The sequence below is a fragment of the Mixophyes fleayi genome, chromosome 8 (assembly GCF_038048845.1).
Source record: "Mixophyes fleayi isolate aMixFle1 chromosome 8, aMixFle1.hap1, whole genome shotgun sequence".
Taxonomy (NCBI): Eukaryota; Metazoa; Chordata; class Amphibia; order Anura; family Limnodynastidae; genus Mixophyes; species Mixophyes fleayi.
This window is the reverse complement of record NC_134409.1, coordinates 82613907-82635368: the sequence shown is the minus strand read 5'-3', so window position 1 is coordinate 82635368 and position 21462 is coordinate 82613907. Positions and strand designations below refer to the sequence as shown.

General features: G+C 42.3%; 1 protein-coding gene and 1 long non-coding RNA gene across 2 annotated transcripts in view; one reads left to right on the top strand and one right to left on the bottom strand.

Annotated features, from left to right (window-relative positions):
- Positions 1-3075, bottom strand: part of SMDT1 (single-pass membrane protein with aspartate rich tail 1) — a 68632-nt gene extending 65557 nt beyond the window's left edge. The window contains exon 1 of the mRNA XM_075182802.1: positions 2996-3075. Within this exon, the coding sequence (XP_075038903.1) occupies positions 2996-3063 (68 nt within the window). The 5' untranslated portion in view covers positions 3064-3075. The remainder of the gene's footprint in view (positions 1-2995) is intronic.
- Positions 3076-6443: 3368 nt separating this feature from the next.
- Positions 6444-16063, top strand: LOC142099390 (uncharacterized). The gene is made up of 2 exons (XR_012678532.1): positions 6444-6481; positions 11093-16063. It is a non-coding gene; the product is annotated as an uncharacterized LOC142099390 (long non-coding RNA).
- Positions 16064-21462: the final 5399 nt, after the last annotated feature.

Genomic DNA, 21462 nt, shown 5'->3' with positions numbered 1-21462 from the left:
CAGTTTGCTGCTTACCAATGAAGAAACAAGAAAATGATCCACTACCTGACACCCCTGTAGATGTCAAAGGTGAAGGTGGAAAAGAGAAAGTAGGATGGAGAGCATCAGAAGGAAACCAGGCCACACTTCCTTGGAGATGCACAACGTGGAAAGTAATTAAACTATGAATACCAAGAAACCTGCTTAACAGGTCTCACCAAGGGGCGAAGGAGAACATATACAGGAAATCCAAGCTAGTTGTGATAGTCACTGCGCAGTCCATAGGATTAATACAGTCCCGTGTCAATCTTTGCATAATCCTTTATTCTATTTTGGCGTATCATCACTACCACCTAGTAATGTGCAACAGCAGTATGGACTACTGTAGTGGGTTAGCATCAAATCATCAGCCAAAGCCTTGGAGTTGGAGAGGACTGGGGTGAGATTTCCAGCCTCTCCAGGTGAAATATCCACTATAAATGAATTTTTGGGCAATTATATTTTTGGTAATATCTATGGATTGATTTTGCCTAGTTTTTATCTGAAGTTCAGAAATACAATGGTGTTTACTGCTTAACTGGAAAATTAGATTCCCTATGGCTTTAAGATTAGATACACTATTAGTTTATTTCACCAAATGTTTTGTATGGTTAATGAATGGCCTCAATGTGGAAATTATTTTAAAATGAAAGCAACTATTTAGAAGCTATTAGGTGTGAAGCACTGCGTACACTGTATTTTCTACCGCTGGCTGGTGCCTGGGTACATTACTAAGCAGCTATAACCATTCAGGACATCACAGGGAGTTCAGGCTCTAAGATTGCTATGATACTGATGACAAAAGTGATGTTGGGAGATTTGGAACTGCATCACTGCTAGGACTGTGGACACCCGAAACTGTGACCTGCCATCACAGTGGTGTGAGCTCTATATTCACAGCCAGTGTTGATAGCTTGATGGAAGGTGCACTTTAGTGGAGACAAGAACAACCACTTGCATCTTTCGCAATCATAAAAAACAGGTAGTATACCATTTTATATCAGACGTTCAAACAAACGTAAAAATGAAAACGGCAATCTAGACAGCACACACATAAAAAAAAAAAAAACTTGAAAACTGATCATTCAAAACAAGGTACTCCCTCATGATGGAGAAGGTGGCGGAAACCAGTCTGAAGTGCAGTCTGAACACAGGCTGCAAAGCAGAGCCAGGGTATGTTAATGTGCACTGGTCAGGTCAGGCTAGATCTGAATAAACAACACTAGCCCATTCTCTGAAGCCTCTAGTAACTGTGCAGAGTGGGTGTAGTAGTTATTCTGAATATGCCCTACAAGGTCTCTACACATCCACAGCAACTTACGAACACAGTGAGGGATGTGAACTCTCATTGCAGAGCTTACATCACTGGTCGGGGACCTGTTAGAAGTAAAGAAAGCAGGTTTTCACTGTGTTGTGAAGGAAAAATAATCAATAGGGGTGTGCTACCATTCAATTTAGGGATGATGTCTTACGCTGTTTGGGGTAAGGTTCATTTTAACAAAATTTAAAAAAATGCTGTTAACATTAGGCATACATTCCTGAGACTAATGATGAAAAAAGTCCATCATGGGAGGAATGGGGGTCTTATTCATTCACTGCTCAGAACAATACAGCCCAGCAGGATCTGGAAGAAACCCAGGAGCTTGCCACCACAGGGCTGTTAATCTACCATACTAGAAGTTAACACAATTCTTCAACTTCTAATAGAGGAACCAGTCCTGCACAGACCAGTCTGTGAGCAAGCCATCCTAAGATTAAGGAGAGGCCACTGGTTTCCTTATTATAGTTAAAAAATGGTCCAAGCTGGCTAGCTTTGGGGCTGGTTATATAATTTGCATATTGACTTTTTTTAGTCAGGGATTTGTTGTTTTTATTAACAGTACTGTTCCTTTTTTATCAGCTCTTCGAATTAAAAATAAAAACATTCTGTGACGAGACAAACATATCCCTGTGTACCCACCATAAGTCCTTCGGATTTTGCATCCCTTCCATAAAGTTACTTTTGGAATAACAGACCTTTGTTACATTTATGAACATTAGGGGAATTGATATGTAAAACTCGCAAGCCATTACTTTTTCCCCTAAATAGATATGCAAGACATTATAATAGGTGACCGATCTATGGCGATGCATAGGGATCAGCTGGGGAGGTGGTTATTTCAATGTTGCGGAACAATGTATTGATTACACACACATTTGGAAAAAATTACCGAATTTCCCCATGTATAAGACACACCTTAATTTTGGACCCCGAAATTAAAAAAAAAAAAAAAATTACAGTAGATGTCAAGAAAGGCAGGGAGAGTAATGGCCGGCCGACTGATTGTGATCAGAGCAGCTGGGCAGCACACTCTGCCTGCAATCCCCCCCCCCTCCTGCTGCCACTGTGCCTCTGTCCCCCTCCTCCTGGATCCCCGCTGCCACTCTGCCTGCCCCCCGCCTCCTGGATCCCCGCTGCCACTCTGCCTGCCCCCCGGATCCCCGCTGCCACTATGCCTGCCCCCCGGATCCCCCACGCTGCCCAGCTCCCCTTGATCCCCCCCGCTGCCCAGCTCCCCTTGATCCCCCCCGCTGCCCAGCTCCCCTTGATCCCCCCCGCTGCCCAGCTCCCCTTGATCCCCCCCGCTGCCCAGCTCCCCTTGATCCCCCCCGCTGCCCCCGCTCCCCTTGATCCCCCCCGCTGCCCCGCTCCCCTTGATCCCCCCCGCTGCCCAGCTCCCCTTGATCCCCCCGCTGCCCCTCTCCGCCTCCATCCCCCCCCCACTGCACCTGTAACGCTGCCCCCTCCCGTGCATCCCCGTAACCCCTGTATAAGATGCACCCAGGTTTTAAACCCAAAATGTTTGAGAAAAAGGTGCATCTTATACATGGGGAAATACGGTAATCCAAATGGACACATACTACAGAATAACATAAAACCTTGACAGCAACAATAATGGTAATCCACAGTGTAGGAGAGCTATAGAAAAACACTCACCTGTGAAAACCATGCATAGTCATAAGGATATAGATTTGAAACACTTCATCTCTGTGGCAGAGGCTCATTGCTGCGTAGTCTGATCTGCAAGAATTAAAACCAGAGGTACTCTCATTGACTGTGGAGTACCATTATTTTGCTGTCCAATTTTATGTTATTCTGTAGTATGTGTCCATTTGGATTAATTCATTACAAATGTGTATATAATTCATCTGAACGTCTTAGATTGTTTCTTAAAAAGTTAAAAACAAATGCATGATCTTAAAGTTCCCTATGCTATGCTCTTTTTCCCCTCCAACAGGAATTTAACACAAACTTATTGATTCCATATGGAATGTCATTGAACACTCTGCCCGAGGAGTTACTTGTGAACTCCATATGATATGTAAATATATTACTGTACTGTATAGTTTGGACTACTGTGTTCTTAAATATAGCCAGTCGGCTCCCATAGGGATGGCAGGGTCCATGACCGAATGTCTTACCTGTCTGATCAGTTAACTGTTCAGGACAGCTGGAGACAATTTCACATCACAAAGTAATGGAAAGGGTTAATTCAGGGAGGCAAGACAAACCCCTTTACCTCCATACTGAGGTAACCTTTGTTTCCCTAGGGACTGTGCTAGACAAGTGGGCACCTTTTCAACGGAGGGGGTTAGCAATGTGATGCTGCACTGCAGTAACTCTTCATCCAACTCCCATGGACACTGACCAATTTGATGACATGCAAATTGGAGATAACTTGCTAGGGTAAAGTTCCACTCAAGGGAATTTTGGACTGTTTAAAAGAATCTGCAAGCAACTCAAAAGGGTGTACCAGTTGGGGAAGAGCTTGGTGTTGGAGTTACCAACAGATAAGAGCTTACACTCTAATCCAGTGGATGCCAAACGTTCTCAGTTTGAGGCACCCTTAGGGTCTCCATAATTTTTTCAAGGCACCCCTAAGCCAAAATATTTACCAAGAAGTTCCTTGCCTTGCTTAAAAAACAGCCCTGGCCGAGGCACCCCTGTGAGATTGCCGAAGCACACAGTTTGGAAACTACTGCTCTAATCCATTCCCTGGCTGTCTTGTGTTGAACCCAGCATCTCCCGAGTCAACGCTCTGCCTGCTACCCAACGGTCCTTATCCAAAGCAAGCGGTCAGGAGGTACCAGCCAGTCCACCGCAAAGAGGCACTGCTGCAGCAATACAGGTTACCCAGAAGTAAGCAATTGTAGGTGCTGTTGAAGGAGCCTAATGATGGCAGCCAAATTCTCTTACAACTATTGCGCAGCTGGCATTTGTTAGTCGTCGAGTGTCTGGCGGCAGGCAACACCGGTAGGAGTGGTCAGTAATGCACAGTTCACCAACGATGAGAAAACCTAGATGAACTGTACAAGAGGAACATCCCTTCATTCCTTCTTCCCCCTATAGACCGGGTGACAAAGTAAGGCCATCTGGACACATAGGCCTCAGGCAGTGGATGTTTTAATGCTCAAGAGCCCTGACAAGGACCTTTCCACGCTAGTCCGTGGTACTAATGATCATCCAGAAGAACAGATGAAATAATACAGTTAAAATACAAAATACAGTTCTTGTATACTATTTCTGACACATATTAGCAAGGGGTAATCAAAACCACCTTCCTAAATGGCACCACAAAGTCTGAGATATATCAGATATTTAGTATGATGATGTAATAGTCTCTAAGCTTGGAGACAAATGCATGTGAATTGTTTTCATGTAGTTCATCTACCTTTTTAACAAGACAGGGTAAATGATACCGACCCCCTGCTGGGCGTACAGGCTAAAGGATGTGTTTGTCACTCAGAAATGAAATGGCCTAACTAGCATAGAACTTTAAAAAAAAAAAAAAAAAAAGTTACAAACCCAATTTCTTCCAACATGGTTATCAGTAGATTTCCAATACAAAAATACAACATAATATCAAAAGCCAGTACATTTGCAATGATACACAGCGGCACACTGCACCATTAATTGAAATAAATATCTACAATAAGTTATTTCTAAGTGATCCAGCCACAAGATGGTTTTATATTCCTAGCATTTTGACAACTAAAAGCATGTAAAGGGTTATGGGAGTGAAATGCACTAGCTCCAATACCCCATACCTACTAACATCATTGCTTTCAAAATTCAGGGGTCCATACATCAAGCTAATTTTCCACATAAAAGATGCAGAAATGGCTGTTTCCACATCTTTTATGTATTTTTGCTATGCATTACATGCCTAATGTAAATATCCTCAGTTTAGGCTAATACCGTGCAGCATTGCAGTCCACATAGATTAATATGGAGACAGCGATGTTCCGCAATTCATAAAGCTTTGATAAACGTGACTTTGCACAGACAGGTAATGCCATCTCAGGATGGCGTTACATGTCATTTCCTATCGGATTCTGCTGAAGCCTCTCTGGCTTCGCAGAATCCAATACAGCGCATGCACACAGCACTTCTACCCATCACCGGTAAACAGGAAAAAGTGTTTGCATCACAGTGGTCACCTCGCCGGTGCTCCCAGAGTAGCCCCAGGATAGTGCATCCTAGCAGTGCATAAATATGCATCACTGCGATGTGCAGCAATGCATATTTAGCAGCACAGCATCTTATGATGCGTAGACCCCTCAGTGTCACTGGCCTAGAACCCTGTGGCAGTAGTAAGGCACCTAATGCAGTTTAAGTGGGTCACGCAATAGTGATTTATCACTATGAAGAACTCTGTTTCTACTCATTGGAAGCTACAGTGAGCCTCAAAACAACTTTTAGACAGCTCACCATTTTGAGGTGCACTTTATTATTATTAATTTTTATTTATAGGGCGCCACTAGGTGTTCGTAGCGCCCTACAGGGACAAACGAATTACAATACAGGGTGAGACAGCACAGTACAGTAAACAGTATGCACAGTAACTCAGTAGGCTCACTATGTTCCTTTAACAGGAACGTAGTGCATGCCAAAAAAAAACATGCAGATGTATAAATGTTTGGATATGTATTAAACATCTCACAATCAGTGCAATCTTAACACTTCTGTTTATAATTTGTATTAATAAAGCCTACTGCGTTACAAGTCCAACATGAAAAATGGCAAGAACCCCTCACGATATATAAATATACGCAACCAAAACCAACTCCTCTAGCACTCAAGAAGCATTTCTACCATTCAGAGTCCTGTTTATCTACAGATATATATTTTTTTTTCAAATATTTTTTTTTTTTTTTTTTTTTGTATATTAAAAGCATTAGAGTGAGTTGCAAAGCCTCATGTAAAATTTGGTATTAGGCTTTCATTCGGCGGTGTTACTTTTTGGGTTCTTATCAATATGGATGTTTATTTGTTTAAGCTCATGGCTAGTTAATTTCACAACCTGATCGAATGACCACATGAACATGTGTTTTCCTTGAAAATGAAAGGCAGCTACGCTCGGTTCAAATACCTATCGGGTAGACAGGGCTCGGGAGGACGCACGCTGTGGAACGAGCTACGGTAACCGTATAGTCTGAAAACTACCATTTTAGCAATCTTGACAAAGTAAATGTAAGCCAAATTGATTATATAAACCCTTGCCACGGTTACACACCTCTTCCTAGTATAATATAATGGACTACCACATGTATTGTAACAATAAACCGAACTACAGCCCTTTAGACACACATCTCAATAAGTTAATAACTCGAACCGGTGGGTAGATTGTAACCTCTAACGATGCTGATATGTTAGTACTATTAGCAAATACTCGAAGCTTACCTTCTCTGGCTTAGGATAAATTGCACCTGTGCTAGAGGTTATAGCAGTTCGCCAGGGGACAATGGTGGTTGATGATTCTCTCAGGAACCCTCTTGCTCTGGCTGCTTCTCGGACCCTCAGCAGTGAAAGGACAGTAACGGTAGCAGCCATTGTGTAGGAGTGGCAAAAAGCGATATCACAACACACTAAGGCGTGGCTGAAATGCGGAGTGTGAATTCTGGAGCGAACAGAACATAAACTGCGGCCTTCCGGACTTGTACCCCTGACTGTGGAATTGATACTTCCGGACTTACTCTCCCGCAAGACTAGTTATTAAAATAACTGCGTCATAGGTATCATAGCAGATAAACCTTTGATGATTTCACAATCATGTGAACGGTCGAGATCGCAAGCAGGAAAATTAAAATGAAACTGCGAGAAACACTATGGGGCATGTTTATTATCAACTGAATTTTAAACACGATTAATTGCAATCCTTATTACAACAATAAGGATTGAAATATTATGACTAATTAATAAAATTCTTCACAAGGAACAGTAGTCAGGAAAATCTGCTGTTATTGCGAAGACCTGTCTCCTTTGTCCTCTATGGTCACTATCGCAAAGTGGCTATAGAGGGAGAGCAGGTAAATTGCAGTGAGGGAACAGAATATCCATTTATTGTGAGAAATGTGATTTTGCTAAGCTGACGCCATTTTGTTCTGTTATAGCTTAAATACAATTAGATGCACCTGTTTTGTAGGAGTAATTCATTATTTGCACGGCTATGCTTATAACCTTGGACATACCAGACAGGAGATAAGCCAGCCCCCCTTCCCTGGGGAGTTTTAGTGTGGATAATGAGACTGTATTAACATCTGTGTGAAGGGAACATGAGTGGTTTAAACCTTTTGGGGCGTAGTTTTGTGTAATACGTGATTTTTGCTATATAGATAGGGACTTGTAACTAATAAAGCAGAGTTTATTTGTACACTCAAACCATGCAGTGTATTTAATTCTCTCCAGCTGATGAGCTCATAACTGATAATCTGACACTTACAGGTGAACAATCTGATATAGATTAGACAGCATTGGAGGTACCATCGAAACTGCCCTGGCTAAAGTTACCAATGACCTCCTCTCACTTCTCCCTTCTTATCCTCCTTGATCTTTCAGCAGCTTTCGACACTGTCGACCACACCCTCCAGTCCTTTGGCCTCTCCGGCCCTGTCCTGTCCTGGTTCACCTCCTACCTGGCTGACCGATCTTTCTCTGTCACCACCTCTGGGTCTCTCTCTACCCTTTCAGTTGGGGTCCCACAGGGCTCTGTTCTTGGACCCTTACTCTTCTCTCTATACACCTCTTCCCTGGGTGAACTCATCAGCTCCTACGGCTTTAAGTACCACTTTTATGCTGATGACACTCAACTCTATCTCTCCTCTCCTGATCTCTCTCCCTCCCTCCTCTATAGGGTGTCCGTCTGCCTCTCTGCCATCTCCTCCTGGATGTCCTCTCGATTCCTCAAACTCAACCTCGCCAAAACCGAACTCATTATCTTTCCTCCCCCTCTGACCTCTCTATCACTGTCGACAACACCTCTATCTCCCCTGTCCCCCAACTTCGCTGCCTCGGTGTCATCCTCGACTCCTCTCTCTCCTTTGCCCCTCACATTCTCTCTCTTGCTAAATCTTGCCGATTCCAGCTGCGTAACATCGCACGCATCCGGCCCTTCCTCTCCCAAGATGCCACCAAATGTCTTATTCACTCTCTGGTCATCTCCCGCTTAGACTACTGCAACCTTCTCCTCACTGGCCTCCCCCACTCTCATCTCGCTCCCCTTCGTTCTGGTCTTAACGCAGCCGCTAGGCTTATCTTCCTTTCTCGCCGCTCCTCTTCTGTCTCCCCCCTCTACCAAGCCCTTCACTGTCTCCCCTTCCCCTACAGAATCATGTTCAAGCTCCTCACTCTCACATACAAGGCCCTCGCCAACTCCACTGCTCCCTACATCTCCAACCTCATCTCTATTCACGCTCCATCCCACCCTCTTCGATCTGCCAATGACCGTTGCCTCTCCTCCCCTCTGATTACCTCCTCACACGCGCGAATCCAAGACTTCTCCTGCGCTGCCCCCCTCCACTGGAACAAGCTCCCTCCATCAGAACATCCCCTACTCTGTCCAGTTTCAAACGGGCTCTAAAACCCACCTCTTTCTCAAAGCCTTCAAGTCTCCCACTTAACTTCCTACCTTTTTCTGCCTCCCTCCCCTCTTCCCCCTCCCCTGAATCTGCCTCCGTTCCCCCTTCTCTCCCTCTCACCCCTGTGTCTCTCTGTCTGTCTACCCCTCCCCTTAGATTGTACGCTCCCTTGAGCAGGGCCATCTCTCCTCCTGTTTCCTGCACCTTTAACTCTGCTCTCCAGCTACCTTTCCCCCCACCCCTCTGGGGGTCTCCCCGTTATCCGCGCCCTTCCTCTTGGGCTCCGGCGCCTGCTGGTCTTCCCTCCCCTCTCTCTCTAGCTGTGCTTTGAGCTTACTGAGTTACTGTGCTTATTGTTTACTGTACCGTGCCGTCCCACCTTGTATTGTACTTGTTTGTCCCTGTACGGCGCTACGGACACTGAGTGGCGCCTTATAAATAAAAATTAATAATAATAATAAATACGGAGCCCACAGACCCGGACATTCACTGTTAGGAGTCCACAGAACGGGACGTCCACTATTGGGACAACCCACAGAAACTAGACCAGAGTCTCTATTGGGACTCAAAAGTACTGTCAATATAGGGGAATATAGACAGTAAGCAGATAGATGACAGCAACCGCCCCATAGAAATGATGCGCAGATTTCTAGGATGTGTGGGGAAGTAGAAGGTCTACAAGTAATTTATCAAGAAAGCGGGGATAGCCAAAGGAATTGATATGTGTTAATGGAGAAACAAGGGTGTTGCAAGTGTTAATGTGACAAGAACAAAGGGGTATTGAGCCCAAACCCCAAGAGATAGTTTGAGGTGGCAAAGGAAAGTTAACAGATCTGGAAAGTCGCAAAATATGTAGATAGGCTAAATGTATCACAAGCTAAATGATATAATGACTAAAACAATGAATCAAGTAGGTTGTGTATTATAAAAATGTATGTTTGATGTTGCGCAGCTTAAAGAGTGAGATGTGCCCCTCCCTTATTCTGTGTAAAAGATTTCAGTGTGTTGAGATAAGAAGGACTCTGTATTTTGTTATCTGGCAATGTTTGTAACATTGATAAAAAGGTTTTTCAATGATGCTTATATGTCCGGAGTGCTGATTGATAGTAACATGTTGAAGCTAATGTGTATTTAGTCTAATGCTGGGACTTGTAGTTCCACAGCAGTAGGTTGAAAGATAGCAGTTAAGTTTTCTTTCTCTGTATGTGAGTTTTATCTCCGTCTTACTGCGTGTGAGGGAGATCCGTGTTTGTCTGTCTTGACCGTTTTACAAGAGACATGTTTCAAGGTTGAAAAAGCTGTACAGTTGCAAATGTAATGCTTTTGAAGAGATGCAAAGAAGTTTTAAAATCTTTGGTCTGTCACAAGACTGTAAATAATGTACATTATCACTATTATTACTAGTGTCAGAACAAAGCTGGCTTGGGTCCAACAAGCCGTTTCTGTATTTGAACAAAGTAATTTTGTTTCTGAAGTTGAGAAAAATAGCTTTCTCTTTAATGAAGTTGAGAATTGTGGGAGTGAGCTTTACATGGACAGATATTACAAGCTGTTTTATCTGTGTTAAAATGGTGCTGATGAATGTTCTCAGAAATCAGGAGGGTTTGTTATGCCCATAAAGAAATGTTACGAGATAAAATGTCATCTGTGAGCGAGAATTGTGAATATATATTTGTACTTTAAACATGGAAATCACAGAATCTGGAAATATGTGTGAATATTCGGTCATGGGAGAGTTTGTTGAGAAAATGTTTAGTGATTTACAGACACAATGTGTGGTGTCTAACGAGAGTACTCTGCTTTATGAGACAATGTTGCTTTTAAAATGGCTGAATGCTTATAAAGTTTTCCGGGAGCTACTGGTGATGAATGATTGTTCCTTCCTGAATTTCAATAGAGTCATTCAAGGAGGTTGTACTAAGTGAAGAAAGGAGTGGCTTTGAACACTCGCCCAGGTCTCGTCACTTTGACATTCCCTGTTTGTGAGATTAGGGACTGCCCCTTTTAGGAAATCAGTTTTTCATTGCATGAAACGCTTAGCGTCACAGTTAAGCTACAAAGAGAAACTTTTAAACAAGTGTCGTATTAGCAGAATGTTCAATGTGAATTAATAACAGTTACTGTAATTCCTAGTGAATAAATGTTAATCTCTATGCAAAAGTTTTTTTCTTCACAGAAGCTCTCCAGGCTACAAAGCACCCTTTCAATCCAGATTGCATTGATCCAACTTCCAATGAAATATGTTTTGGTCTACAGCCACAACAAACATAAGTATAAACTAATGAAGGATTTAAAGAACGTAGATTCTGCTAAGTAATGATTACCTTGTTTTGGAAAGAGATATTAGAGTTTATGGGCTATTCGCATAGCAAATGCATGAACTAGGTGGTTTTTCTGTATGTCGAAGAAGGTGAGAAGATGTTTTTAAAGAGAAAAGGAGAAATGGACTAACATAGTTGAATATGATATAGTGTTTAGGTTTATTTTTGGTTGTTTTTTTTAACCAAAATTTATATCAGATGGTTTGAAAGAAAGTAATGCAATGTAATGTCAAATTATGGTAGATAACAAAGGTTTTTATTTTTTATCCTCATAGTTTTGAGTCAATCAGTGTTGTCAAGACATTCACTGCCCTTATTTACTGTGCTATAATCATCATATACTGTAAATACATCTTTGTATCATGGGTATGGTAATGCATTGATGGGAATTCAATGTTTGTACATAAATGAAAAGCCTTAAGACTTTATGAGCTATTATCTGTGCGCCTGCAATAGCACTTCTGGATGATAGCAAGCCATTTATACTCTCCTCTGAGCAGAGCCAAATGTTTAACTAATTTTAATTTGAAGTAACTTCAGTGCCAGCACTGACTTTGCCAGATTACGGCAAGCTTATCACATTATTTTGTTATAAAGTAAGTGCACATGCACAAGGAGTACTGACACAGATACATGGTCGCAAGCTAAGGTCACTTGCATACTACTCTGCACAATTAGACCCAGTCATACGAGCAATGGCTGCAGCGGCCATGGTGTTTGGAAAAAGTACAGATGTTGTGCTAGGGCACCCAGTAACCCTAATGGTGCCACATGCGGTAATAGAAATTTTAAATCAAGCACAAACAAAACACTTCTCAGCAGCCAGACTAAGTAGCACTGCTAACTCCCTGTAACGTTTCACTTAAGTGGTGCACAATGTTGAAACCTGCTGCCTTATTGCAGCAAGTTTAAAAGATGGGAGAAGTACCTGTATATATCGGGGTTCCCCTAGGGATTTGGGGGAATCCCATCCCAGTTTGAACAGGAAGAAAAAAATGCAAACATAAAATTTTTCTGAATATTATTGTGTAGAACTAATGAGACAAGGATCTTTGGTTTTATCTGACATATATACACTGCTACCAAATGCAGACATCTTACGCTACCACATAGATGGTGTTTCTTATACAGGGTGTGCTGTAACCACACACACAGAGTGATTCAACAGAGTCTACCGAGTCACATGTCAGCACAAGAAGCTGAATTAAAGGCCCTGACACTTGCATGCATATATGCAAAAGGACAAAGAGTAAATATTTTCACTGATTCAAGTTATGCGTTTGTAATTGCGCATGATTATGGCCAATATAGCACACAAGAAAGTGCATCTGGGGAAAGATGCTATGGTTGTACTCACTAACAGGTTATGGATAGCACCAGGGTTTGTCCAAGCAGCACAGGTGTTAGTAGCAGGATGCTTAATCTGTGTATAGAATAACCCGGGTAAGTCTGTCCTATGGAAAACCACACCCCAGACATAATATCCCTATAAGAGGATACAGATAGACTTTATACAACTTCCCAAATGCTTGGGCTCTGAGAATGTGCTAGTCTGTGTCGACTTCTTTAGTCACTGGCTGGAGACATGGCTGTATAGGAAAGCAAATACTAAAGCAGTAGCCATGAAACTTACGAGTGAGGTAATCTGCAGATATGGGGTACTAGAGGTCATTGAAAGTGACAGAGGAATACACTTTACGGGGCAAGGATTCAAGGAACTGTTAAAAGACATGGGAATCATATCTGCCCTTCACACCCCTCACAGACCCCAAAGTTCTGAATGTGTGGAGCGCCTTAATGGTACTCTGCAATTGAAAATGCAGAATATAATGGCTGAAACAGGTCTGCCATGGATCTCATGTTTACCTGCACTGAGTAAGAAACACTCCTAGTAAAGACACTGGTTTAGCACCAAATCAGATACTGTTTGGCACAGCACACAGAACAGGCTGTTGCTTTCCATAGCAACTACAGCATGTACATGGTGATTTGTTGAACTATGTTGCTTTATTATAGAAACAACTAACTGAAATACATGGTCAAGTGATTTCTTCCATTCTAGGCCCTAATTTTGATGCAGGTACCCATAAACTGCAATCAGGGGACTGGGTGGTCGTGAAAAAGCACGTCAGGAAGAGTCTTGAACCCATATACGAGAGTCCTCTCCAGGTCTTATTGACGACTCCCATGGTAGTGGAAGTACAGGGAAATGACACCTGAATACATGCATCCCACTGCAAGATCTTCAGACAAGGGGAGTCTGAGTAAAATGTATTTTACAAGTTTTTTAAAGGTCCAAGGGAGAACAGAGAGTGGTGTTCATTGATATTAGCAGGAGGAATATTGATTGCACATTATGTTCCTTTGCTGTAGTCTGTAGATGTGTACTACTTTAGAAAGGAAAGCTAGGTCTGGAAGAACCAGACTCATGCCAATAGTAATGTAGAGATCATTATACATAATGAGAAAAATTCTAATATGAAAGTTTAACCCAACCAAATAAGAAAAGAGCAACCCATGACTGTAGGGGTTTACACTCAATACAGAAATGTATTTGTGAGTATTGTGGCCCAACACTTTATTACATTTACACAAGACAATAGGTTAATATTGGACTACCTGACAGCTTAGTCTGGAGGGTACTGCCTGACCCTAAATATGTAAATTGAGCCCAGGGTTGCACCTTTTTAACTAGTGATGCAGACGATCCAGAGAAAATGTTTGATGAACACTTACAAAAAAATTAGGACATGAAATATAAATCTTTAAAGGAGTACACTGGAGATGCTTATCTAGAAGGATAGTGTTCATGGCTGTACCAGGCCGATTGGTTCAAGGGTATAGGAGGATGGTTATCAGGTTTTATACATGTTGTACTTCAAGGACTGTTACTAATCCTTATTATAATATATATACTAATAAAACTGATGTGGCTTAATAGCAAGTGTATTAAAGCTAAGTGTTTCTCTTCCAGAAAAATTAAAGTTACCACATCTTAACCGCTGTACTGTACACCCCATCTAATGAGTGTGAACCTTGTGGAACTCTCAGCACTGTGATCAGCGCAGAAACCAAGATCCTTTTCCCTGGAATCCACATGCTCGTTACTGAAGTTTATCCTTATGAAGATATACAGCACAATGGACGATCCCTTCTATTGTGAAATAAGTGACATATAGCACTTGCTGAGCGCACTGTGTATTTTCTCCCTCCCTTTCCTTTTTTCCTTCCCTAAAAAAACCATAGTTAAAACACAAAAAGGAAGCACAAGAGGCCCCAGAGTCTCTCATGTTCACTGATATATGTGAAGATCTGACATCAGGACATGCAGCGTGTGCAAGACGGTTATCGACTCATTGACCATCTATCAGCTAGAAGAGGGATCATGGACTTGTTATTGATGGGGGATGGGTTGTTCTATGTATCCAGTTTTAGGCAATCCTATTCATATGTTCTGTTAGGGTGTATGCGTATAAGTACCCATTAAAAGCGACAGCAAGAATGTGATCTCTGATAGGTAGTGTTAGGGCAAATAATGAATAAAAAGATGGGAAATGAGAAATGTGATTTTGCTAAGCTGACGCCATCTTGTTGCCTTATAGCCATTTTGTTCTGTTATAGCTTAAATACAATTAGATGCACCTGTTTTGTAGGAGTAATTCATTATTTGCAAGGCTATGCTTATAACCTTGGACATACCAGACAGGAGATAAGCCAGCCCCCCCCCCCCTCCCTGGGGAGTTCTAGTGTGGATAATGAGACTGTATTAACATCTGTGTGAAGGGAACATGAGTGGTTAAAACCTTTTGGGGCGTAGTTTTGTGTAATACGTGATTTTTGTATATACCGTATTTCCCCAAGTATAAGACGCACCTTAATTTTGGGGCCCAAAATGAAAAAAAAGATGTATTACATAAAGACTGACAGCTCCGAGACTGTGGGAGGTGCCTGAAGCACCTTAAGGTCCTTTTGCCAATCAGCGGGGACAAGCTGTGTGAAACAGCCAGCGGAGACAAGCTGTGTGAAACAGCCAGCGGAGACAAGCTGTGTGAAACAGCCAGCGGGGACAAGCTGTGTAAAACAGCCAGCGGGGACATGCTGTGTGAAACAGCCAGCGGGGACAAGCTGTGTGAAACAGCCAGCGGAGACATGCTGTGTGAAACAGCCAGCGGGGACAAGCTGTGTAAAACAGCCAGCACGGACATGCTGTGTGAAGCAACCAGCGGGGACACGCTGTGTGAAGCAGCCAGCGGGGACAAGCTGATGGTAATGTCATCCTAGACAAGAATTATGTAAAATGATTCATGTAAGTCATTGCTACCAAAAGAAATTAAGAAAAATGCATTGCTTTCTAAGGGAATTGAAAAATGACTATTTTTCGTGTTTTCTCATACTGAGAAAGAGGTAGAAAGCTGAAAAATGTGGACAATGTTGGTAATGTCATCCTATACAACAATTATGTAAAATGATTCATGTAAGTCATTGCTACCAAGAGAAAGAAATATAAATGCATTGTTTTCTATTAGAAGTGAAAAATGACTTTTTCACATTTTCTCCTGTTCAGAAAGAGGTAGAAAGCTGAAAATTGTGGACAATGTTGGTAATGTCATCCTAGACAAGAATTATGTAAAATGACATGCTGTTCCGATTAGCGGGGACTCCTCTCTCACACCAGGTGCCGACTTCTTCATTAAGGTAAGTATCGCTTGCAGTGTATAAGACGCACCGTTTTTTAGACCCAAAATTTGGGGGGAAAAGGTGCGTCTTATACTTGGGGAAATACGGCAGATAGGGACTTGTAACTAATAAAGCAGAGTTTATTTGTACACTCAAACCATGCAGTGTATTTAATTCTCTCCAGCCGATGAGCTCATAACTGATAATCTGACACAGGTGAACAATCTGATATAGATTCGACAATTGCAATGGTCTCCCCATAGCCATTGGGCAACTTGTTAAATAGTGCAAAACGGCAGTCCCCACAAAAAACTGTGGGGACTGCTTTCGTGTTCAGAGGGACAGAGATATCTGCTGCAATGCCCTAGTCATAAATTAATAAGATACTTAGATATGTGGCTACCCCCACCCCCTTAGGGGCTTATTTTTTATGGAGATTTCAGAGGCAATCTAAAACAAAATATTTCCATATCTTCAAACCCTCCCGTTTTTAGGGCTCTGTCTTGTCATACTGAACAGGACTGTTTTGTTCCTAAGAAATATAATGCAACAAACCCAATGGCCATTTTCTTGAAGTGGCCTTTTGTGGGTGGAGCCAACAGAGAAGTGGGCAGGATTTAGAACTACTGGAATTTGGTTGTAGTAACATTCAGGTAAACCTAGATGTGATATTTAAGACAGTGGGTAATTTCTAAAGCAATATAGAGAAAATGCTACCAGTCATTTTTTTGGTTAATAAGTTTAACTATTATGAAACGTTGGCACAATCGTATTACATCAGTCTGCCAAAGCACCATATGAGCATATTTCCCTGTTATTGTGAGATGCAACCTACCAGTCAAAGCTCTTTCTATAATATACCGTATTTTTCGCTCCATAAGACGCACTTTTTCCCCCAAAAAAGAGGGGAAAAAAGTGTGTGCGTCTTATGGAGCGAATACTACAAGCCAGAAAGTCAGAAACATGAAAATTTACTGCAGTCCCGGCCAGGCTGCAGATCCTCCTGATGGTCCGTCCCCCTGCCTATCTGTGAGGACCTAGCTATCACATGGGACGTGCACCACATGACAGGTGCACGTCCCATGTGATAGCTATGTCCTCACAGATAGGCAGGGGGACGGACCATCAGGAGGATCTGCAGCCTGGCCGGGACTGCAGTAAGTTTTCTTGTTTCTGGCTTGGAGGCTACACAAATTCATTCTCACCCCTGTCTGGAGCCTGCTTCAAGCGTGAGAGTTGGGTGGAGATTGCAAAACTCGGTAGGCAATGTTTTTAAATGATTAAACTATACACAGTGGTGTCTGCAAGTTGAATTAAACAGCTGTACTGGAGTGATCAATAGCAGCCTTCCTTCTCCTCCTTAGCTAAAAGCTAAAGAGACTAGTTGATGCATAGATGATCACTGTAATTTAATTATACATCAGATTGATTTTTAATGTGCTTTACAATTATTTTTAAATGTTGTGGCTAATTTAGGAACATTTTTCTGTGTCCATACAAAGATGTCTCTCAATCAGAGTAGGTCTTAATGACTCTTAGAAAGTTCTGTTTTGACAAAGATAATGTCACTCACCAGACTGTGAGTGCTTCTTCCCGTGTGTTTAGGAACCGTGGCCGTCCACCATCCTGAGGGTCTGCGCATGCGCAGCCCTTTCAAACCTTCAGTACCTGTTCCTTTTAGTTAATTGGCTGATCAGGCAACACTCCCTATTTAAAGCACCTGAGTTCCATACCTCGTTGCCTGATCTTGGAGTCTCATTCCCCATGAGCCTCTGAAGGTGTTCCTGTGTTTCCTCGTGTATTCAGCTCAGCTGATTCCTGTGGTTTCCAGACCACTTCAACTCTCCTGTGGTTTCCAGACCACTTCAACTCTCCTGTGTTTCATCGTGACTGTATTAGCTGATTCCTATCCGCTGCCTCCGTGCACTACAGTTATCAACTCACTTCAACTCTCCTGTGTTTCATCATGACTGTATTAGCTGATTCCTATCCGCTGCCTCCGTGCACTACAGTTATCAACTCACTTCAACTCTCCTGTGTTTCATCGTGACTGTATTAGCTGATTCCTATCCGCTGCCTCCGTGCACTACAGTTATCAACTCACTTTAATTCTCATGTGTCTCATCGTGACTGTTTTAGTTGATTCCTATCCGCTGCCTCCGTGCACTACAGTTATCAACTCACTTCAACTCTCCTGTGTTTCATCATGACTGTATTAGCTGATTCCTATCCGCTGCCTCCGTGCACTACAGTTATCAACTCACTTCAATTCTCCTGTGTCTCATCGTGACTGTATTAGCTGATTCCTATCCGCTGCCTCCGTGCACTACAGTTATCAGCTCACTTCAACTCTCCTGTGTTTCATCGAGACTGCACCAGCTGATTCCTATCCGCTGCCTCCGTGCTCAACAGTTCCAGCTCATTTCAACTCTCCTGTGTTTCATCGTGACTGTATTAGCTGATTCCTATCCGCTGCCTCCGTGCACTACAGTTATCTACCCACTTCAACTCTCCTGTGTTTCATCGTGACTGTATTAGCTGATTCCTATCCGCTGCCTCCGTGCACTACAGTTATCAACTCACTTCAACTCTCCTGTGTTTCATCGTGACTGTATTAGCTGATTCCTATCCGTTGCCTCCGTGCACTACAGTTATCTACCCACTTCAACTCTCCTGTGTTTCATCGTGACTGTATTAGTTGATTCCTATCCGCTGCCTCCGTGCTCAACAGTTCCAGCTCATCTCAACTCTCCCGTGTTTCATCGTGACTGCACCTGCTGATTCCTATCCGCTACCTCCGTGTACCTGCAGTGTCCTGCTTGCCGCTACCCTTCAGTTCTACTCGTGTCTGCAGCCAGCTGATCCGCTCTCCGTGCTTCTACAGTGTTCCTGCCTGTGTCAACTCGTCGGTCTGCATCGGATCAACGCCTCGCTGCTTTCATCTCGTCTAGACCATCTCTACTCTTCAGTGTTTGCCAGGTGTCCAGTTCTATATACTACTGCTTCCTGAGTATTTGTTTTCATCTCTGCTGGTCTACCTACCTGTGCGCTGCACCTACTTGATTACCGCTTCTACCCTCCTGGGACTTCGCATCCTGCCGGCCTCCTGCCGTTCAGGTATCTCTGCACTCCTGTCTGACAGCCTGCTCCTGAACCACGGTATGCATACTTCTCATTGACTGTGCTGGTGTATTGCATATCTTGCTGGACTGAGCTGTTCTCCTCTGGAGTTTACTATCCGCTGAGACTATTGCCATCATTTGACTGTGTTACCTTTTGCCCGGATAGTTCTTGTGACTTTGTATTATTGTGCAGTGCTGTTCAGTCATTACTATATTGTGCATATCATCGTGGGATCAAGTTCAGTGTGCCCGTGTATACTCTGCATTGCATTTCTCTCCCCGTGCTCCTCCTCACATATATATTCAGTGGTACAACTTGCTAGAGGCAGACCACTGTTCCCTGTTTCCTGAGTCACCTGTTCCAGTATCCTTTCACATAGCAGTGGTACAACTTGCTAACGCAGACCACTGACTTCCCGGATACCTCCACCTGGATTCCATTCCTTCACCTAGACAGCGGTACAACTTGCTAAACGCAGACCGCTGACTCTCATCACCTCCTTGTTGCTTCTGGACATTCCTCCTCACTATAGCAGTGGTACAACTTGCTACCGCAGACCACTGACTACCCTCACGTTTCCTTTGTCCATTCAGTTCCTCGTGTACTACTACCTATATATTACCAGTGCTGCTAGTCATAGACTTTCCACGAGCATTCTCTACCATCTGCTGTCCCCTGTTCCGTGATCACCCCGCTACCAGAGTACCATATTACCATCTATACTGCTCTGGTAAGTCCATCACCTGGTGATCCCTGGGTAAAGACTCCTAGTGCCCGTGACAGATAATTCCTGATAGTGAGAAAAACAATCAAAAACAGCAAAAATGTTATGCTATAGTGTGTGTGTGTGTTGGTGAGTGAGAGTGGGGGCCAGTGTATTTTGTGTGAGTGAAGGGGCCAGTGTATGTTTTCTTCCTCTAAAAACTAGGTGCGTCTTATAGTCAGGTGCGTCTTATGGAGCGAAAAATACTCCATATATATTCCATAGACAAAAAACATTACGGTTTAATATGTCTGATTAAGTTTCCTTACACTTACACACCATCTAAAATCTAAGAAAACTATTGAAATTCTACCGCTCAAATTCCAAAAAGCAATGAAATTTGCGACGATTAAGGCAGAAGCCTTAATGGACTTGTTCTTTGCACAATACAGACATGGTATGCTATCACATCTTGTGGTTAGCTGCAGATTCAACACTATCTTGGAGTGATTGTTGTCACTTACAAAATGGTGGAGCTGCTAATTCACAGGATTTGGGGATGTACTAAACGGATGATCACAGAAAAGGATGAACAAGATTATTGCCTGCAGTTACATTTTCTGCCAATAGTTGGCAGTAACTTTTTTCTTTCACCCAATGCTTTCAATAGAGAAAAAGCAACTATTACACTTTAATAAATTGTAAATTGAAAATAATTGTAAATAATTTTAATAAAGTATAAATTCCACTTTAATATACATTCCTGTTGATAAAAAATAAAGTAACAAAATGTAATAATTACAAATAAATTTACATGCATTTATTTATTCTATTAAAACAGCTCTATCATTTTTGTTTATGTGAAATAAAGGCCTTTTAAGCATAGATGTGTACACTGTGGAGTGTTTTCTATGTGTTTCCAGTGGGAAGATGGCTATAACTTTTTTATTTACATGGGATGATCACGTTTTAAACATGGATATGTACACTGAGTGTTTTCTATGGGCCTGATTCATTACGGAACGCATTCTGAGTGCATCCCACTCTCAGAATTTGACACCTGAATTCTCAAGCCACAGATCTCAATGTCCGTGGCCTGTTGGGCACAGGGCTGCTGTAGTAGGTGGTTCGGGAAGCTCTTTTCTTTGTTAGAGATAGATTTAAAAAGAAAAGAAAAAAGCTTGGGGTCCCCTCTAATGCTATTAAACCTAGTGCATTCCTGCCAAGTTTTTGATGTCCCACTCTGGGAAGCATGGGAAGGATGTTCCCCCTCTAACAGTGTGGGAAATCCCCACACAGTATAAATAGACCTTGCGTCTGTTTATATTTCATTCTGCGGCAGATGGTCTTCCCTAGAAGACCACAGTGTGGCCGTCGTAAAGAGTTTCTTGTTCTGTTAAGCCGGACCCTGCTGATATAGTTTGGGGTTGTTGTGACTGAAGAAAGAATATTGTTTTTAGGCACATTTGCAATATATATATATGTATATGTGTATGTATATGTGTGTGTATATATGTATGTATATATATACGTATGTGTATATATATATATATATATATATATATGCATATATATACATATGTATGCATATATATACATATGTATATATATATATATATATATATATATATAGAAAATATGAAAGGAGGCACACAATAGTGTAGTACAGTATAGTAATGGAGCCAAACAAGAATCCAAGAAAGGAACCTAATCACCAGAGCA